This window comes from Pituophis catenifer, unplaced genomic scaffold, assembly GCF_029215685.1.
Source record: "Pituophis catenifer annectens isolate HBS135680 unplaced genomic scaffold, rPitCat1.0.hap2 SCAF_4, whole genome shotgun sequence".
NCBI lineage: Eukaryota > Metazoa > Chordata > Lepidosauria > Squamata > Colubridae > Pituophis > Pituophis catenifer.
The window spans coordinates 53,315,296-53,330,768 of NW_027256884.1; the positions used below are offsets into that span (position 1 = coordinate 53,315,296).

Here is a 15,473-nt window from a genome sequence, read left to right on the forward strand (position 1 = left end):
TGCATACTTGGTAGTATGCTTCTCTGAGGTCTAGTTTGATGAAGACTTTGCCTTTGGCCAGGTGTGATAGCATGTCCTTCATGAGGGAGAGAGGATATAGGTTGTGTACACACACGGCATTAATATCTCAAAAGTCCATACACAATCTCATAGTTCCATCTTTTTTTTTTTTTTTTTGAAGAGGACTGGCGCTGCGACCCGTGGTTTGGCTGGCTCGATGAACCCCCTTTCTAGGTTTTTGTCTATGTAATTGAGCATTTCTTGCATTTCCTGGGGTGTCATGGCATACAGTTTGGGCTTGGGTAGTTTTGTCCCGGGGATGATTTCGATGGCGCAATCTGCCTCATGGTGGGGAGGCAGGATGTTGCACTCGGCCTTGCTGAATACTTCTGCAAGGTCCTGATATTCCCTTGGGATTTGTGCGGTCTCTGTGGTTTTGTCGGATGTGGCTGCCAGTTGTTCTGGTGTGCTCTTTTGAAGGGTTCCCTGCATGGGTGGTGTTTCTGCTCACTGGTGTGGGAGGGGTTGGGGCCCCCTTGCCACCAGATGGTTGGTCCTCACTTGTCTAGCCAGGAGAGTCCCAGTATGACTGGATCTGTCATTTTAGGGGCTATTACGAATCGAATTATTTCCCAGTGATCCGCTAGCTCTAGCCTCACTGGTTCAGTCAGGTGAGTGGCATAGGCTCCCCCCATTAGGGACCCATCAACCTGTTCGAACCGGATTGGGTGGGTCAGTCTTTTTGCTCTGATCCCCAGTTTCAGGACTGTGGTTAGGTTGATCAAGCATCTAGTGCAGCCTGAGTCTATCAGGGCTTGAAAAGCCTCCTGGGTCCCCTTTTTGGGGGCTGTGAGGCGTATTGGGAAAACGAAAGGGTGGACTGGTCCCCTCACCATTGGGTCGTTTTCACCCTCGTCCTTGCTGTCATAGGGTTCTGGCGACTGGTCATCTTTGCCTGGGGTTCCCCTTCGGCCGTGTGGGGAGGGACTTCTTCCGCCTGGAGGACCCTCCGGGACGTATTGGTAGCCCGTTTGGGGCCTCATTCAAGCTGTGCCTTGCTGGTGGCTCTGGCCTAGGCTTCGGGGCTGGAGTCGTGCACGCAGATGCCATGTGGCCCTTCCCCCCACATCTGTAGCACTTCAGCAGGCTTCGAGGGAGGGCTGATTTTGGGGTCTGCCGTGGTGCTGTGGTTCCCCATTGGCTGGGCGATTTCAGGTTGGGTTGCCCCCTCTTTCATGTCTGGTTGCTTTCTCATGTTGGCGTGCAATCCACTGTCAACTTTTATTGCTACTCGGAACCACTCAGAGAGCTGGTTTGGGATATCCCAGTAAGCGGTTACCTGGGCAATTTGGTTGTCCAGGCTTGTTCTGAAAAAGTGCATAGCAACCATCCTGGTAAAGGGGGTAGCCTCTCAATGACTCTCCTAAATTCGCGGATGTGCTCTTTAATGGGGCGGCCCCTCTGCTTTAGATAGCTGAGCTCATCTTCTGCATACAGGTCTTCCTCCACCTCTTCGAATCTGGCCTCTAGCAGTCGTAGGAAATCATCTGCATCTTGCAGTTGGGGGGTTCTCCTCTTGTGAAGGGCTGCTAGCCATTTCCTTGCTTCCCCCTCTAGCCCCTCTGCAATGGTATTCACCATGGCTCTGGGGGATGGGAAAAGGTGTCCATAACATTCTAGGTGGATCTCAGCTGAGTCGAGGAATAGAACTAGCTGGTCTGGGACTTCCGGTCGGCGAGCTGCAGCGACATGGTGCTGAGTGAGTGATCGCCACTCCTCAACATCGTTTGTCACCGCGTTTTGGGGATCCCTTCGGGGGCGCGGGTCCTGGAGAGCCCCGCGGACAAAAGAGAGAGCCGGGTGAGCGAGAAAGTGAAGCGCAAACACTTCTCGCTAAATCGGGCAGCTCTGTCAAACCAACGCGTGTGAAGTCAGCCTTTCAATGGCTGACCTGAAGCTGTGGTAGCCGACAACTAGATGGGAAGCAAGGAAGATCGGAGGCTGCAGTGCCGAGATTGAAACGTGTCCTCCCTGCATATGTGAGATCGTACATCAGGAAGGGGCCGGCGGAATCGGGCGAGAAGGGCTTAAACTGAAAAAGGCGGCGACGGAGATCGGAGAACAGTTTGAATGACTACGGAGCCCGACAAGCCGGCGCTGGGAATAAGAAACTGAGGACGCTAGATTACCTGTGCAAGAAGAGGAACGGTGGGCATAGGGAGCAAGGAAACTAAAAGAATCCAGAAGAACTCTTTTTTTCCATTTGCTGGTGATTGCAGAAAGGTCAACTAAGTTGGAGATTGGACCCTATCTAATTGTGCCAGAGAACAGGAAGTGCAGCCATTGAAGAAGCCTGACAGAGCAAACTGAAAAGGACAGGCATAGAGACAATCTAGCCTCGAGGCTAATCATAGAGTTTTGACAGTTTTGACAGTGGCAAAGCAAACGTGGGAAGAAGAAAGGATTGGAGGAGACCAGTGGCTGAGTGAGAAAGAATATTACCATTTTGGAAAAACTCTGCCTGTCCCCAATTGAAATATTTCCCCCCTCCTCTTTTTTTTCCCTTTTCCTCTGAAACTTCTCTTCATAACATTTGGATCCCTTGCATAATAATAGTTTTATCAACAAGAATTGTAAATCTTTATAGTATTTAAGCTCTGATCCCTGCCTATATACAAGATATATTTTTATAGAGTCTATTAGATTTATACCCACTTAATTAATTATTTAAGTGTATTTACATATATTTATTTACATCTATTTGTACTGATAATACTCTCATATACTTGACATATTGTTATATTAGAACTACAATATTTACATATATTTATTGGTAAACAGCTATATAGGAATTTGAACATAAAATCTTCTTTAAGTAGTAATTTAGATATAGGAATTTTAGTCATAGATTATAGATTTATCTAGGAGCTATTGTGTTACTCTGATTTAAATTATTAGGACTTGAATTAATTATTAACAAGCAGAAATAAATTCTTATCAATTAATTACTATTTATTATACCAATTAACTATAAATTAATTACAAACCATAAATATTGACTGGAAGTGATATAGATTGATAAATTGATATCGATTTAATATTTCATTGAAGATACTGTTTGGAAGTGATATAGATTGATAAATTGACATTGATTGATAAATAATTTCTCTCCATATTCTGAAGAAATATAAAAAAGAGGTGGCAACCAGTGTATGAAAATTTGGAGAAATATCGAGAAAATAATCAGGGAACAAAAAATAATCTTGAAAGAAATGACGAGCTTGTCATCAACGATCCTGAAAACAGGAAAAAAGACCCCCTCAAACCCTACTATATCTATGACCTCTCCGGCTACCCAAAAGTCAACGGAAGGACTACAAAAAACGGACAAGGCCATAGCAACACCAACATTACTAACAGTGCAGTCAACATTGACATTAATTCAAGAAACGATGATGGCCATGCAGGAAAAAATGTCCAACAATCACACCGAACTTAAAACAGATATCCACCTACTGGATCAGAAGATGAATGAGATTCAAGTCTCAATCTCTAACAACGAACAAAGGATCCAGAAAGTGGAGCAAAAAATAGAACAAAATGAGAAGAAACTAGATATGGTAGACCAGACATTGAAAACGCAAAACAAGGAATTAGAAGATTCGTTAATACAATTAGAGATGGACAGGGCGTCGTTCTTCTTGCGCTTTCAAAATGTGGAAGAAGAAAAAGATGAGGATCTGGGAGAGAAGATGGCGGAACTAATCGCAGAAGTACTTCAACAAGATAAACGTGAGATCATCAGAGAATTGGACGATGTTTATAGAGTTCAAACAAATTATGTGAGGAGGAATAGGCTCCCCAGGGAAGTTCACATCAGATTCGCAAGAAAAAAAGTAAAAGACATCCTATACAATATGGCGAGGGACGGACAAATAACATACAGAGGAAAAGAAGTGATAATATTAAAACAGATTCCAAGAAGAGTGAGGGAGGTGAGAAAGGATTACAGATTTTTGGCTGTGCAATTGAACAAAAGAAATATATTATTTAGATGGCTCTTGCCAGAGGGGATGTTAGTCACCTGGCAGGGGAGAAAAATAAAAATAGATAGCTTGAGCACAGCACAAGATTTTCTTGATCAGTTAAGGGGTGCAGAAGAAGAACAGAGCAGTAAGGAGGAAATAGAGGCGACAAATTTAGAAGAGGAAGGAACCGCGGAGGAGAAGAAGACCGAAGAAGAAACCAAAGAGAAAAAAGCAAGACCAGTAAGAGCCGTAAGACTAAACAAGAACTAAGACCGAGCAAGGAAAATAAGAATGAATGATTTGAAATTAATCTCAATAAATGTTAATGGATTAAACGATAGTAAAAAGAGGAAATTAACACTTACAAAACTAGCAAAACAAAATATGGATATAATCTGCTTACAAGAGGTCCATATAAAAAAGGACGAGGGTAAACGTTTGGAGTATAAAAAATATGGTAATCTATTTACCTCATTAGCTGAAAAAAGAAAGAGAGGGGTAGTAATCTATGTTAAAAAAGGAATTGAAGCAGAATTGAAATATAATGACACAAAGGGAAGAACCCTCATGGTTGAAATTACGAGAGAAAACACTAAAATACTACTTGTGGGCATTTATGCCCCAAATAAAAAACAAGGAGAATATTTTCAAAAGCTTCGGGAACAATTAGGGAAAATGGAATATAATAAAATTTGCATGATAGGCGATTTCAACGGAATCGTAGACCCAGACAATGACCACAAAAGTAATAAATTGAATAAAAATAAACGGGCAACTTTACCAAAAGCCTTTTTCGATTTGGTGGAGGAAATGAACCTAATTGACATATGGTGAACTTTACACCCAAACGAAAGACAATATACATTCTATTCTAATCCGCAACAGTCATGGTCGAGAATAGATATGGTCTGGGTCACCAGGACGTTGGGGTTAGAAATAGAGACAGCGGAAATTAGCCCAAATATCTGGGCTGATCATAACCCCCTGGAAATGAAATGGAGAACCATAAAGAGAAAGAAACAACAGAGATGGAGGCTCAACACAAAACTACTATGCGACCAAGAGTGTGTAGAAAAATTGAAAGAAGAAATAAAGACTTTTTTTATAGAAAATGAGAATCAAGGAACCCCCCGCGAAATAGTATGGGACGCAATGAAGGCCTATCTAAGAGGGGTAATAATATCCTACTCAGCATATAAAAACAAATTAAAAAGGAAATCCCGGGAAGATCTCATTAAACATCTAGATGAAGCAGAAAGGAAACTCCAGAAAACACCTGGAGATACTGTAGCAAAAGAAAATTGGCTGATGTGGAGACATAAATTAAACATCCTAGATCAAGAGGAGCTAGCCCAAAAAATAAAAAGAACAAAACAGTACTACTTTGAGAACGCCAACAAATCAGGCAGGTGGCTGGCCTATAAATTAAAAAAGGAAAATGAAAAAGGGACAATTCAGACACTAGAAGACGCTGATGGAAATCTTTTAAATAAAGAAGAAGAAAAATTAGAAAGAGCAAGAGAGTATTATGAAGCACTATATAAGGAAGAGGAGGTCTTGGAAGAAAAAATAGACCAATATCTGGCAAATGCGGAGCTCTCACAAATAACGGAGGAAGAGAAGGAGATGTTAAATGCAAAGATAACAACTGAAGAATTCAAAAAAGCCCTCTCCAAACTCAAAAACAACAAATCACCAGGCCCAGACGGATTCCCAGGAGAAATATATAAAAAATTGGAGGAAATTTTACAACCCAAATTAATGGAAATTTTCAATGAGGTCTTGATGGGCTCCAAAATCCCCGACTCGTGGAGGGAAGCACATGTTACACTGCTGCCGAAAGAAGGTGCTGACCCCAAAAAAATCCAAAATTACAGACCGATCTCGCTCTTAAACACTGATTACAAACTATTCATGGGTATAATGGCAGAAAGAACCAAAAAAATATTAAACAACTGGATCCATAAAGATCAAAATGGATTTCTCCCGGGGCGACAAATTAGGGATAATTTGAGAATTGTGTTAAATACTTTAGAATATTATGAAGAACACCCAGAAAAGCAGTTGGCCATAGTTTTTTTGGATGCCCAAAAGGCATTTGACAATTTAAATTGGAATTTTATGACCAAGCAAATTAAAACAATGGGATTTGGGCAAAACTTCGAAAAGATGATAAAGAATATTTATGACAATCAGAGGGCGAGCATTTTGGTAAATGGAGATAGGACAAGAACATTCCAAATCAAGAAGGGAGTAAGACAGGGCTGCCCCCTGTCACCGTTATTATTCATCCTGGCCCTAGAAGTGTTGCTACGACAGATTAGAAATAACGAGGAAATCAAAGGCCTAAAGATTAGAAAAGAGACTTACAAAACGCAAGCTTTTGCGGATGATGTGGCGCTAATACTTGAAGACCCATTAATATCCGGACAAAAAGTATTAGAGGAATTGGGTAAATATGGAGAGGTGGCTGGCTTTAAATTGAATAAATCCAAAACCAAAATACTAATTAAGAATGTAACTGAAACGCAGAAGAAAGAGATAGAAGGAGTTTTGGGCCTACAGGTTGTCCCAAAAATAAAATATTTAGGAATCTGGCTAACCAAAAGGTGTTCATCTCTAAAAGAAGATAATTATACCCCATTAATTAATAAACTAAAACAAGATTTGGATAGATGGAAAAAGATTAAATTGTCACTTATAGGCAAAATTGCGGCAATTAAGATGAACATCCTCCCCAAGATGCTATTCCTATATCAAAACTTACCAGTGACCTTAGAGAAAAAATTTTTTTTAGAATTAAATAAGAACATTAGGGAATTCGTTTGGGAGGGAAAAAAATCGAGGATCTCACTCAAAATCTTACAGGAAAAAAGGAATGTGGGAGGATTTGGACTCCCGAATTGGGAAACGTATTACAGAGCAGCAAAACTGATATGGATAAGGGAATGGATCACTTTGGAGAATAAGAGAATCCTAACGTTAGAAGGCCATGACTTACAGAGAGGGTGGCATGCGTACCTATGGGACAAAGACAAGAAAAATAAAACCTACTTCCACAGGCATAAAATTAGGGATTCCTTAATACAAACATGGGCGGGGATTAGGCAGAGATACTACTCAAAAGTTCCAAATTGGCTCTCAACGGCAGAGGCATTGATTTACCCCAACAGGTGGGGAATGGAGAAACTGTGCAGATATAAAGACATTGTCGACGGAGGGGGAAACCTCAAATCAAATGATACCCTGAGAGACCAAGGTATAACCCTAGACTGGTGGACTTACCTACAAATAAAATCAAGATACCAGAAAGATAAGGATGAATATGGCTTAGAACTAGGAAACAACGGATTAGACAAAATTTTGATGGGACCAGAAAAAAAAGCATTGGCCAAGTTATATAACTACTTATTAGATGAAGACAGAGATGAGGATAAAATCAGAAACCAATTGAGAGCATGGGAGAGCAACATTGGGCACAGTTTGAACTTTAACGAATGGGAAGAAGCCTGGAATAAAAACTATAAATTAACTAGAGCAGCCACATACAAGGAAAACCATTATAAAATGCTCCATAGGTGGCATTTAGCACCTGCGAGATTAGCAAAGATGTTCCCCAATGTACACCCAAATTGTTGGAAATGTGGCCATGGTCAGGGCACCTTCTTTCATATGTGGTGGACATGCCCCGAAGCAAAAAGATACTGGAGCAAAATTCGGAGATGGTTGAAAGACATAATTAAAGAAGAAATCGATTTGAATCCAGAAATATTTCTCCTGGGAATGGCAAAGAAAGGGTATGGAAAGGAAAAGGTCCACCTCCTAATACACATAGCTACAGCTGCCAGACTGGCGTATGCTCAATACTGGAAAAAGAAAGACCCACCACCAGATGACCTTATAATTAGCAAAATATTAGAGTGTGCAGAGATAAGTAAATTAACACATGAGATAAATGATGATGAAAATTCAGACTATGATACTGTGTGGGGAAGATGGTACGAATGGATAAATGATAGAATCAAAGAAGGAGAAAAAGGTGTAGAAATCAATCAGATTAAGGAAGGAGTAAAAGGCACAGAAATTAATTAGAAATTAATTAGAAATGTATAGTATAAATGACACCAGATAATTTTTCATGTATATATGTATAAACACTGCGAATCCGATGTCAAACAGAATTGTTATTATATTTTATTTGTGTAAAAAAAAAAATCAATAAAGTATTATAAAAAAAAAAAAAAAAAGAACTAGCTGGTCTGAGTCCCCATCAAACTTTCCTCTGAACTGGGGCAGTTCATTCAGCACTGCTCCTCTCCCCCCCTGTTGGCCTCTGTACGCTTGCATTTGATGTAGCTGGCCCTCCTTCTCAGCTCTGGTATGGAAGGAGAGAGGGGTTTGTCTTCTCTGGGCAGCCTGCCTGCTGCGTGGAACAGACATTGGTTGCAGCCTCCTTCTGATAGGTGGAGAAGGGAGGCTGTGTTCCTGTCTGCTTCTCCTCACTTCAAAGGGATCCACTGCTCCTCCCCTCTCCTTTGGCCTGCATGACAGCCCCTCATCGGGAAGGGTGGCCCGGTCAAATTCCTCCCTCGGCTGCTCTCTGGAACTCCCCAGGGGCTTTGGGAGCCTGGCTTGTTTCCAGTCCAACCTCCACTCCACTCTTCCCAGCTCGCTTAGGAGCTTCCCCTTTTCCCGGGCATTGTGGTGGGGGAATTCAACCTCAGCTGCTTTAGGGATTAACTCCCACCAATACTCATCTTTTCTTGCTTCCACCGCTTGAGCAGGCATCTCAGCTTTGATGTCTGAGGGAGGCTGCACTCTGGCTGCAATTAGGCTCTCTTCAGATAGCCCGTCTTCGGCCATGGTTGCCTGATTTTCCCTCCCAGCACCCCAGATATTGGGGAGCGACTGGAGAGTCCAGGATTCAGGAAACCTGGTAATCTTGATAGATTTTAAAAGGAGTTCTAACTGTCTGTGAAGTTTCTGAAAGATGCCCTAATTAATTCATGAGCCATGAGCCAAGCTTCAAAAGAAATACAGTCATTTATTAGGAGCACCATTTTGGCAATATTCAGATGCAGTTAGAACTAATCCCACGTAGATTTACGTTCCTCTATGACCCTGTCTCTCCCCTCCTCCCTGGCCATGTCATAAATCACATTCTCCAATTAACCACTTTAGCTGGCTGTGAAATCCAACACCCTCCTTCTGATTGCGGTAAGGAAGCATGTATGGAATGTAGCTTCAATTAGGGAAATCTATCAGCTTTATCAGTTCTCCCTCCCTCCTACTTATGGCAACTTGAAAGCTTTGCAAGTTGACACAAACCTACCATTAACACACCAAATGACCACCAGTCTGCACTCTGTGTATGACCTCGCCGATTAACTACTTCTGGGGCCATGTATTCCACTGTTCCACAAAAGGAGTACGCCTTTTTCTCATGATCAATAGATTCTTTGCTTAAGCCAAAATCTGGAAGAAAAAAAAAAACATTTTTATGCATATTTCTAACCAGAAAATTATTTAGTTTTTAATAGGCTATTTTTAAGTGCATGTATTTTGCAAACATTCTGTTTTATCACGCAAAAAGCAAGGTGTCTACAAATCATTCATAGAAAGTAAATTTTGCCTTACATACCTGTTAATTTAATATGCCCTTCTTCATCAAGAAGTATGCTATAAATAAAATAAAGTTTTAAATTGGTTATATGAATTTTATTGGTAACAATTAAAGAAAACTATAAATAGTATTAAATGTTATTTCAGGGTTAATCCTCTATTGATAAAGGTTTCCCCAGTCCAGTTGTGTTTGACTCTAGGGAGTGGTTCTCATCTCCGTTTCTTAACCAAGGAAGCTAGCATTGTCTGAAGAACTTTAGTGGTCAGGAAGCCAGCATGACCATAAGCCGAGGGGCACGGAATACTGTTACCTTCCCACCAAAGTGGTACCTATTTATCTACTTGTATTTGCATGTTTTAAAGCTGCTAGATTGGCAGGATTGCTAGACTGGTGTAAGTAATGAGAGCTCACCAGAGGTGGTATTCACCTGATTCCGATTGGTTCGGCTGAACCGGTAGCAGCGACTGCGGGTGCCCACCTGCCCTGGCATAATACCGTCCTATTTAGCCATGTTTTCGAGGCCAGGCGCATGTGTGGAAGGTGCGCACGCGCAGCGAACCGGTGGTAAGAATATGTGAAACCCACTGCTGGAGCTCACCCCATTATTTGACACTCAGGTATTGAACCCAAGCTGTCATCTTTTCAGCTGACAAGCTCAGTGTCTTTAACCACTGAGCCACCACACCTGTATAGATAGGAATGGCCTATAAGCCTCTACAATAAATAAATAAATTTATCAAATGTATAAATGTAGCCATGGGCATCTGCAAGTGTTTGCTTCTTTTATTAGAAAGATGGAAGTAGTGTTGTGCTATATGATATTCCCCTCTGTAATTTCTATATACATAGAAAAGGGCAGATATTTATGACATAAAAAAAACTTTTGCCATGCCCTTCTACTTGACCATAATTCCATGGACACAGCTACTTGAATCCAATTTGAATAACTTACTTTTCTGGTTTTAGATCTCTGTATATTATCCCAAGACTATGCAGATGGTCTAAAGCGAGTGCTAATTCAGCCAAATAAAATTTGACATCATCTTCTGTGAACATGACCTACAAAGAAAAATATACATTTCCATAACTAAGGTACTGTCAGGTCCTGCCATCAAAGGCTGGAGGTGGGGGGAGGAAGGGTGGACAAATGTGCAATATGATTTTGTGTATGTGATGGGAAATAAGGAGGGGGGAATGACAGAGAAGCCCGGAACAGTTTGTACCAGAGGCACCAAGTCAATGCACCTTGAGAAAGGAATGTGAATTGCCCAGAACAGGGGTTGGCAACCTTAAAACACTCAAAGAGCCACTTTGATCCATTTCCCACAGGAAAAAAGCACACCAGAGCCACAAAACCTGGGTGGGCACGGTCAATTCAATGTCACTCATTCCCACCCAGTCATATGATCCCTTGCCACATCTACCCAGCCACAAAACCATTCTGTCTCTCTCCCCCTCTCCTTATCTCCCCCTCTCTCCCTCTGTATCTCTCTCTCTCCCCCTCTCCTCCCCTCTCTTATGTATCACTCTGTATGTGTCTCTCTCTGTTTCTCTCTCATCCCCTCTCTGTGCATTACTCTGTGTCTGTCTCTATGTGTGTATCTCTCCCACCCCTCTCTGTACGTGTGTGTGTGCGTCTCTCTCTCTCTCTTTCCCCTCTCCCTTCGGGCGACGATCCTCCTCCTTCCCCCCTCTTCTCGTGATGTCATGGCAGGCTGTGGCTGAGCCAGGAGTGTGCACATGCACGGGGAGACCCCACTCAAGTGAGCACAAGAGCGCAGCCAAGTCACGCGCGGAGTGGGCGGCCTCTCGCTTAGGAGGATCTTAACAGGACACGACTTCTCTCCTGCACTAATGCTACATCTATCACCTTGTGGTTTCATCCCCCACCCCCGGCAGCTCTTCGGCCGAGCGCAGAGGGTGCGAACTCCAGCGGCAGGAAGTGAAGGCTGCCTTACGTGCAAATGTGGCACAAAGGCAAGTACAGGGCAGCTTCGCTCCTGCACTCTCCTCCTCTTCCCACTCTCATGACAACCTGGCCGGTTGTGGCTGAGCCGGAAACATGTGCATGCATGGGGAGACTCTCCTTAAGCAACCCGCTGCCCATCCCGCGGACACGTTTCCTGAGCTTTGGTGCTCGCTTAAGGGTCTCCCCACGCGTGCACACGCTCCTGGCTCAGCCACAGCCAGGACATCACGAGAGTGGGAGGAGGAGGAGGAGAGTGCAGGAGTGAAGCTGCCCTGTCCCTGCCTTCGCGCCACATTTGCACGTAAGACAGCCTTCGCTTCCTGCCACTTTGGGCTGGAGTTCGCACCCTCTGCACTCGGCCGAAGAGCTGCCGGAGGTGGGAGATGACATGGCAAGGTGATGGCTGGATCATGCAGGAGAGAAGCCTCGTCCTGTTAAGACCCTCCTAAGTGAGCGGCCGCCCACCCCACACATGCCTTTGCTGTGCTTTGGCGCTTGAGGAGGGTCTCCCCACACGTGCACACGCTCCCAGCTCAGGGGGGGGGAGGAGAGTGCAGGAACAAAGCTGCCCTGTACCTGCCTTCACGCCACATTTGCGCATAAGGCAGCTTTCGTTTCCTGACGCTTCAGGCTGGAGTCCAAAAAATAAATGAGGGGCAAAGGACAGGGCCAACCAGGGATGGGACAGGGAGCCGCGGCAGAGGGCCCAAAGAGCCGCATGCGGTTCTGGAGCTGCGGGTTGCCGGCCCCTGGCCCAGAACATCTCAATGTTCTCATATCATCTTGGCAAACTCCGATTGCCGAAGTCCCTGTGATAGACTGGTCACAGGGAAGAAAGGAGAAATTTTCTGTATCTTTTTTGTGCGGGAAAACCTTAGGGCTAGCCTGACTTTACTGCAACCAACTTCCTTAGTAAAAGAATGTTTTGAATCTAATGGAGTCAAATATCTTTCTTTCCTAAGGAACCAGATTGGAGCAGGTCTGACAGATAGTAAGAATGTTTATTTCTCAACTTAAAATATAACATGCATAATTAAAAGGAGCATACAAATGTTCAGATATATAACTGAATTTATAAAAGCCACTGTGATTATTAAATAAGCATTAACACAAAGCATCTAAAATTCATACTAACATATAATCATAATTAGCTAGTAGAATTATTTCAAAGTATAGAGAATGCAGGAGAAATGCTATATGATACAAACAAAAATTAAGATTCGGAAAATATTTCTACATAGTTAAGCTATGTATTTAAAATGAAAGCTCTATTAAAAAGCTCCTGTTATAATTACAATATAAATCTTGCTTACCTCTTTGGATAAGCGTGTAAATAAATCGCCTCCTCTGAGAAAGTCTAAAATAAGATATAACTTCCCTTCTGTTTGAAAAGCTGAGGGAAAAGCAAACAATTGATTTCAGTAAAGTCATACAGTATCTCTAGCCACAGAAAGGAACTATTTAATTATTTGTTACACTCCATAGGATATATCTAGAAAACAATGCCACCATTAGCACCCATCATCTTTAGTGCCTACTGCTGCTGTTTGTTAAAAGTTGCTACTATACTCCAGCAGGTAACTAACTGCATCTACTGATGTTGCTACCATCCTGTCAATTCTTCCTGAAAATTACCCCATTAGAGAAGGCTGAACTATGAACTAGGGAAGGCCTACAGTGAGGGACTGTCTCACAGTCCCACAGTTCAGGGCTGTAAAAAGCATAATGGCCGTTAGAGCTAGCTTGGAAGGAATCCTTTGTCATAGGAAGTATTCATATTATAAAATTATTGTTTCAACATGCTTGGTCATTAAATTTCTTTAGAAGTATTAAAATACAGTGGCTAAACTCCAGCATTCACCATGGGCTATGATTTTCAAATAATCAATAAAAAAAATACCTCATAGCTCAAATTCACTAAAAATGTACAATCCTTGCCTGTTAATGCTAAAACGTTTATTGTAGAATTTAGTGTATCTGTAAGAGCGCTATAAGAGTACTTTCTGATTAAAATGTCTCCAAGCTAAATTGCTGAATCTCAGCAAGAATGTTTATAAAAGAGAAATGCTTCTATGAAACAAATTATATCTAGTGAAAATACAGAGCATTTGATTATTTAATTTTTGGCAAGAAATACATTGGTCTGTTCTTGGCAAGAATAAAATTGCTCTATATTATGAGTCTATTCTATTTCATGGTTTTTTATGCATTGATACAATTGTGCAGATTGGGATGGCATACAAAGACCTTGGAAATAGCAAAATGTTATATATTAACCTCCCTGTAAATGGAAAATATTGAGCAAGACTTTGATAGTTTTGTAGATAGTAGAACAAGAAACAATGGGTGGAAACTAATCAAGGAGAGAAGCAACTAAGAACTAAGGAGAAATTTCCTGACAGAACAATTAATCAGTGGAGCAACTTGCCCGCAGAAGTTGTGAATGCTCCAACTCTGGAAATTTTTAGGATGTTGGATGACCATTTGTCTGAAGTGGTGTAGGGTTTCCTGCCTGGGAAGGGGTTGAAGACCTTCCAACTTCCCTTCCAACTTCCCTTCCCTTCCCTTCTCACTATATATCAGGTAGTATTAATGCTACATTTTTATTTTGTTTATTTTGTTATCTTGTATGAATGCAATAATGATACATTTTACCATGCTTGAAAAACAAGAGAAAATATTTCAGTGAGACTCGATACTATATCTTCAGAATATATTTAAACTAAGATATATTTGTTTTGAATCAGTTTTTGACTCCTGCTGACTGCCTGGAAAAGTCCTTGCAATCTTGGTAAGATTGCCAGAAATAATTTGCCACTGTCTTGCTTCTGAAAGGAAGGATCAAGAGTGAGTAACTGGCTCAAGATCACTCAGCTGCTTCATGCGTAAATTGGGGCTAGAATTAGTCTCTGGATTTCTAGCATGAGGCCTTAACCAGATATTGGCTCTAAACTAAGCTATACATTGTAATACATTTTCATAAACGTTTGCACACAATGCCTTAGAAGCTCACTGTAGGAAATCTCTGCTTTGCCTATCAGAAAGGAGGGTAATGGATTTCTTAAACCAAGACTTGACAGTAAATCTATACATCTCATCCCAGCTTAATTTGGCTGGTAGGTTCAGATTTGGCTAAAATCCTTCAGATACACAGCACAGCATTATTAAATAAGAATCTTCGCTGAAATTAGTATGAAGTAACAACAAAAAAGAAGTTGGCCCTGTCAGTGTGTGACAGTACAGTTCCCTTTTGTATCCACAACCTTTTAAAACTTTGTCTTCCCACTGCTCCTCTGTTATAACAAATTTTTTGCCCTGTATTTTATGGCCTTGGAGCTGAGTTTTATTGAATAAATTTATATGTCACCCATCTTGCTGTCTACAGCAACTTTTTGACTTAACTATGCCCCTGCCCTGAAAATTGTTGAGTCCTGTTTTATCTTGTATAGTGAAGGACATTGCCCCCTGGAAAAAATATTTCCATAACCTGTCTATAGAGCAATGACAGTTTATTTAGCCCAGCTGACCCCCTAATTCCAATATTAGGTAAACTTGAGTTTTAAGGAAAATAAGGCGTAATAAAAGAAACTTTCTGAATGATTTGCTTAATCATCTCAGAGGCAAAAAAGATAAGCAAAAATGCAAATCATAAAGCTGGCAACAGTAAGCATAGAAAGCAATCTCATAAAAGTCATAATAAAAACAATTAAGCTCCCCAGGACCCCCAGGATTAATCCTGGGGCGCAGAGGGTGAGAGCTCCCCAAGCACCTGAAAAAGCTCCGGATCCAGGATGTATCTGTTTTTCAACAGAACAAGGCGCCACGACCACCCCTGCGAGCCAAATGACTTCAT

The 15,473-nt window shown here is 41.8% G+C and overlaps 1 protein-coding gene across 2 annotated transcripts in view; it reads right to left on the reverse strand.

Moving 5' to 3' along the window:
• The window catches only part of RPS6KA3 (ribosomal protein S6 kinase A3), a 148,975-nt gene that overhangs the window by 91,175 nt on the left and 42,327 nt on the right, over nucleotides 1-15,473 (reverse strand). For both annotated transcript variants that reach the window (XM_070943971.1, XM_070943970.1), the window contains exons 6-9: nucleotides 12,934-13,013; nucleotides 10,604-10,710; nucleotides 9,670-9,707; nucleotides 9,361-9,503 (exon numbers count right to left, since the gene is read on the reverse strand). In XM_070943971.1, the coding sequence (XP_070800072.1) occupies nucleotides 9,361-9,503; nucleotides 9,670-9,707; nucleotides 10,604-10,710; nucleotides 12,934-13,013 (368 nt within the window). The remainder of the gene's footprint in view (nucleotides 1-9,360; nucleotides 9,504-9,669; nucleotides 9,708-10,603; nucleotides 10,711-12,933; nucleotides 13,014-15,473) is intronic.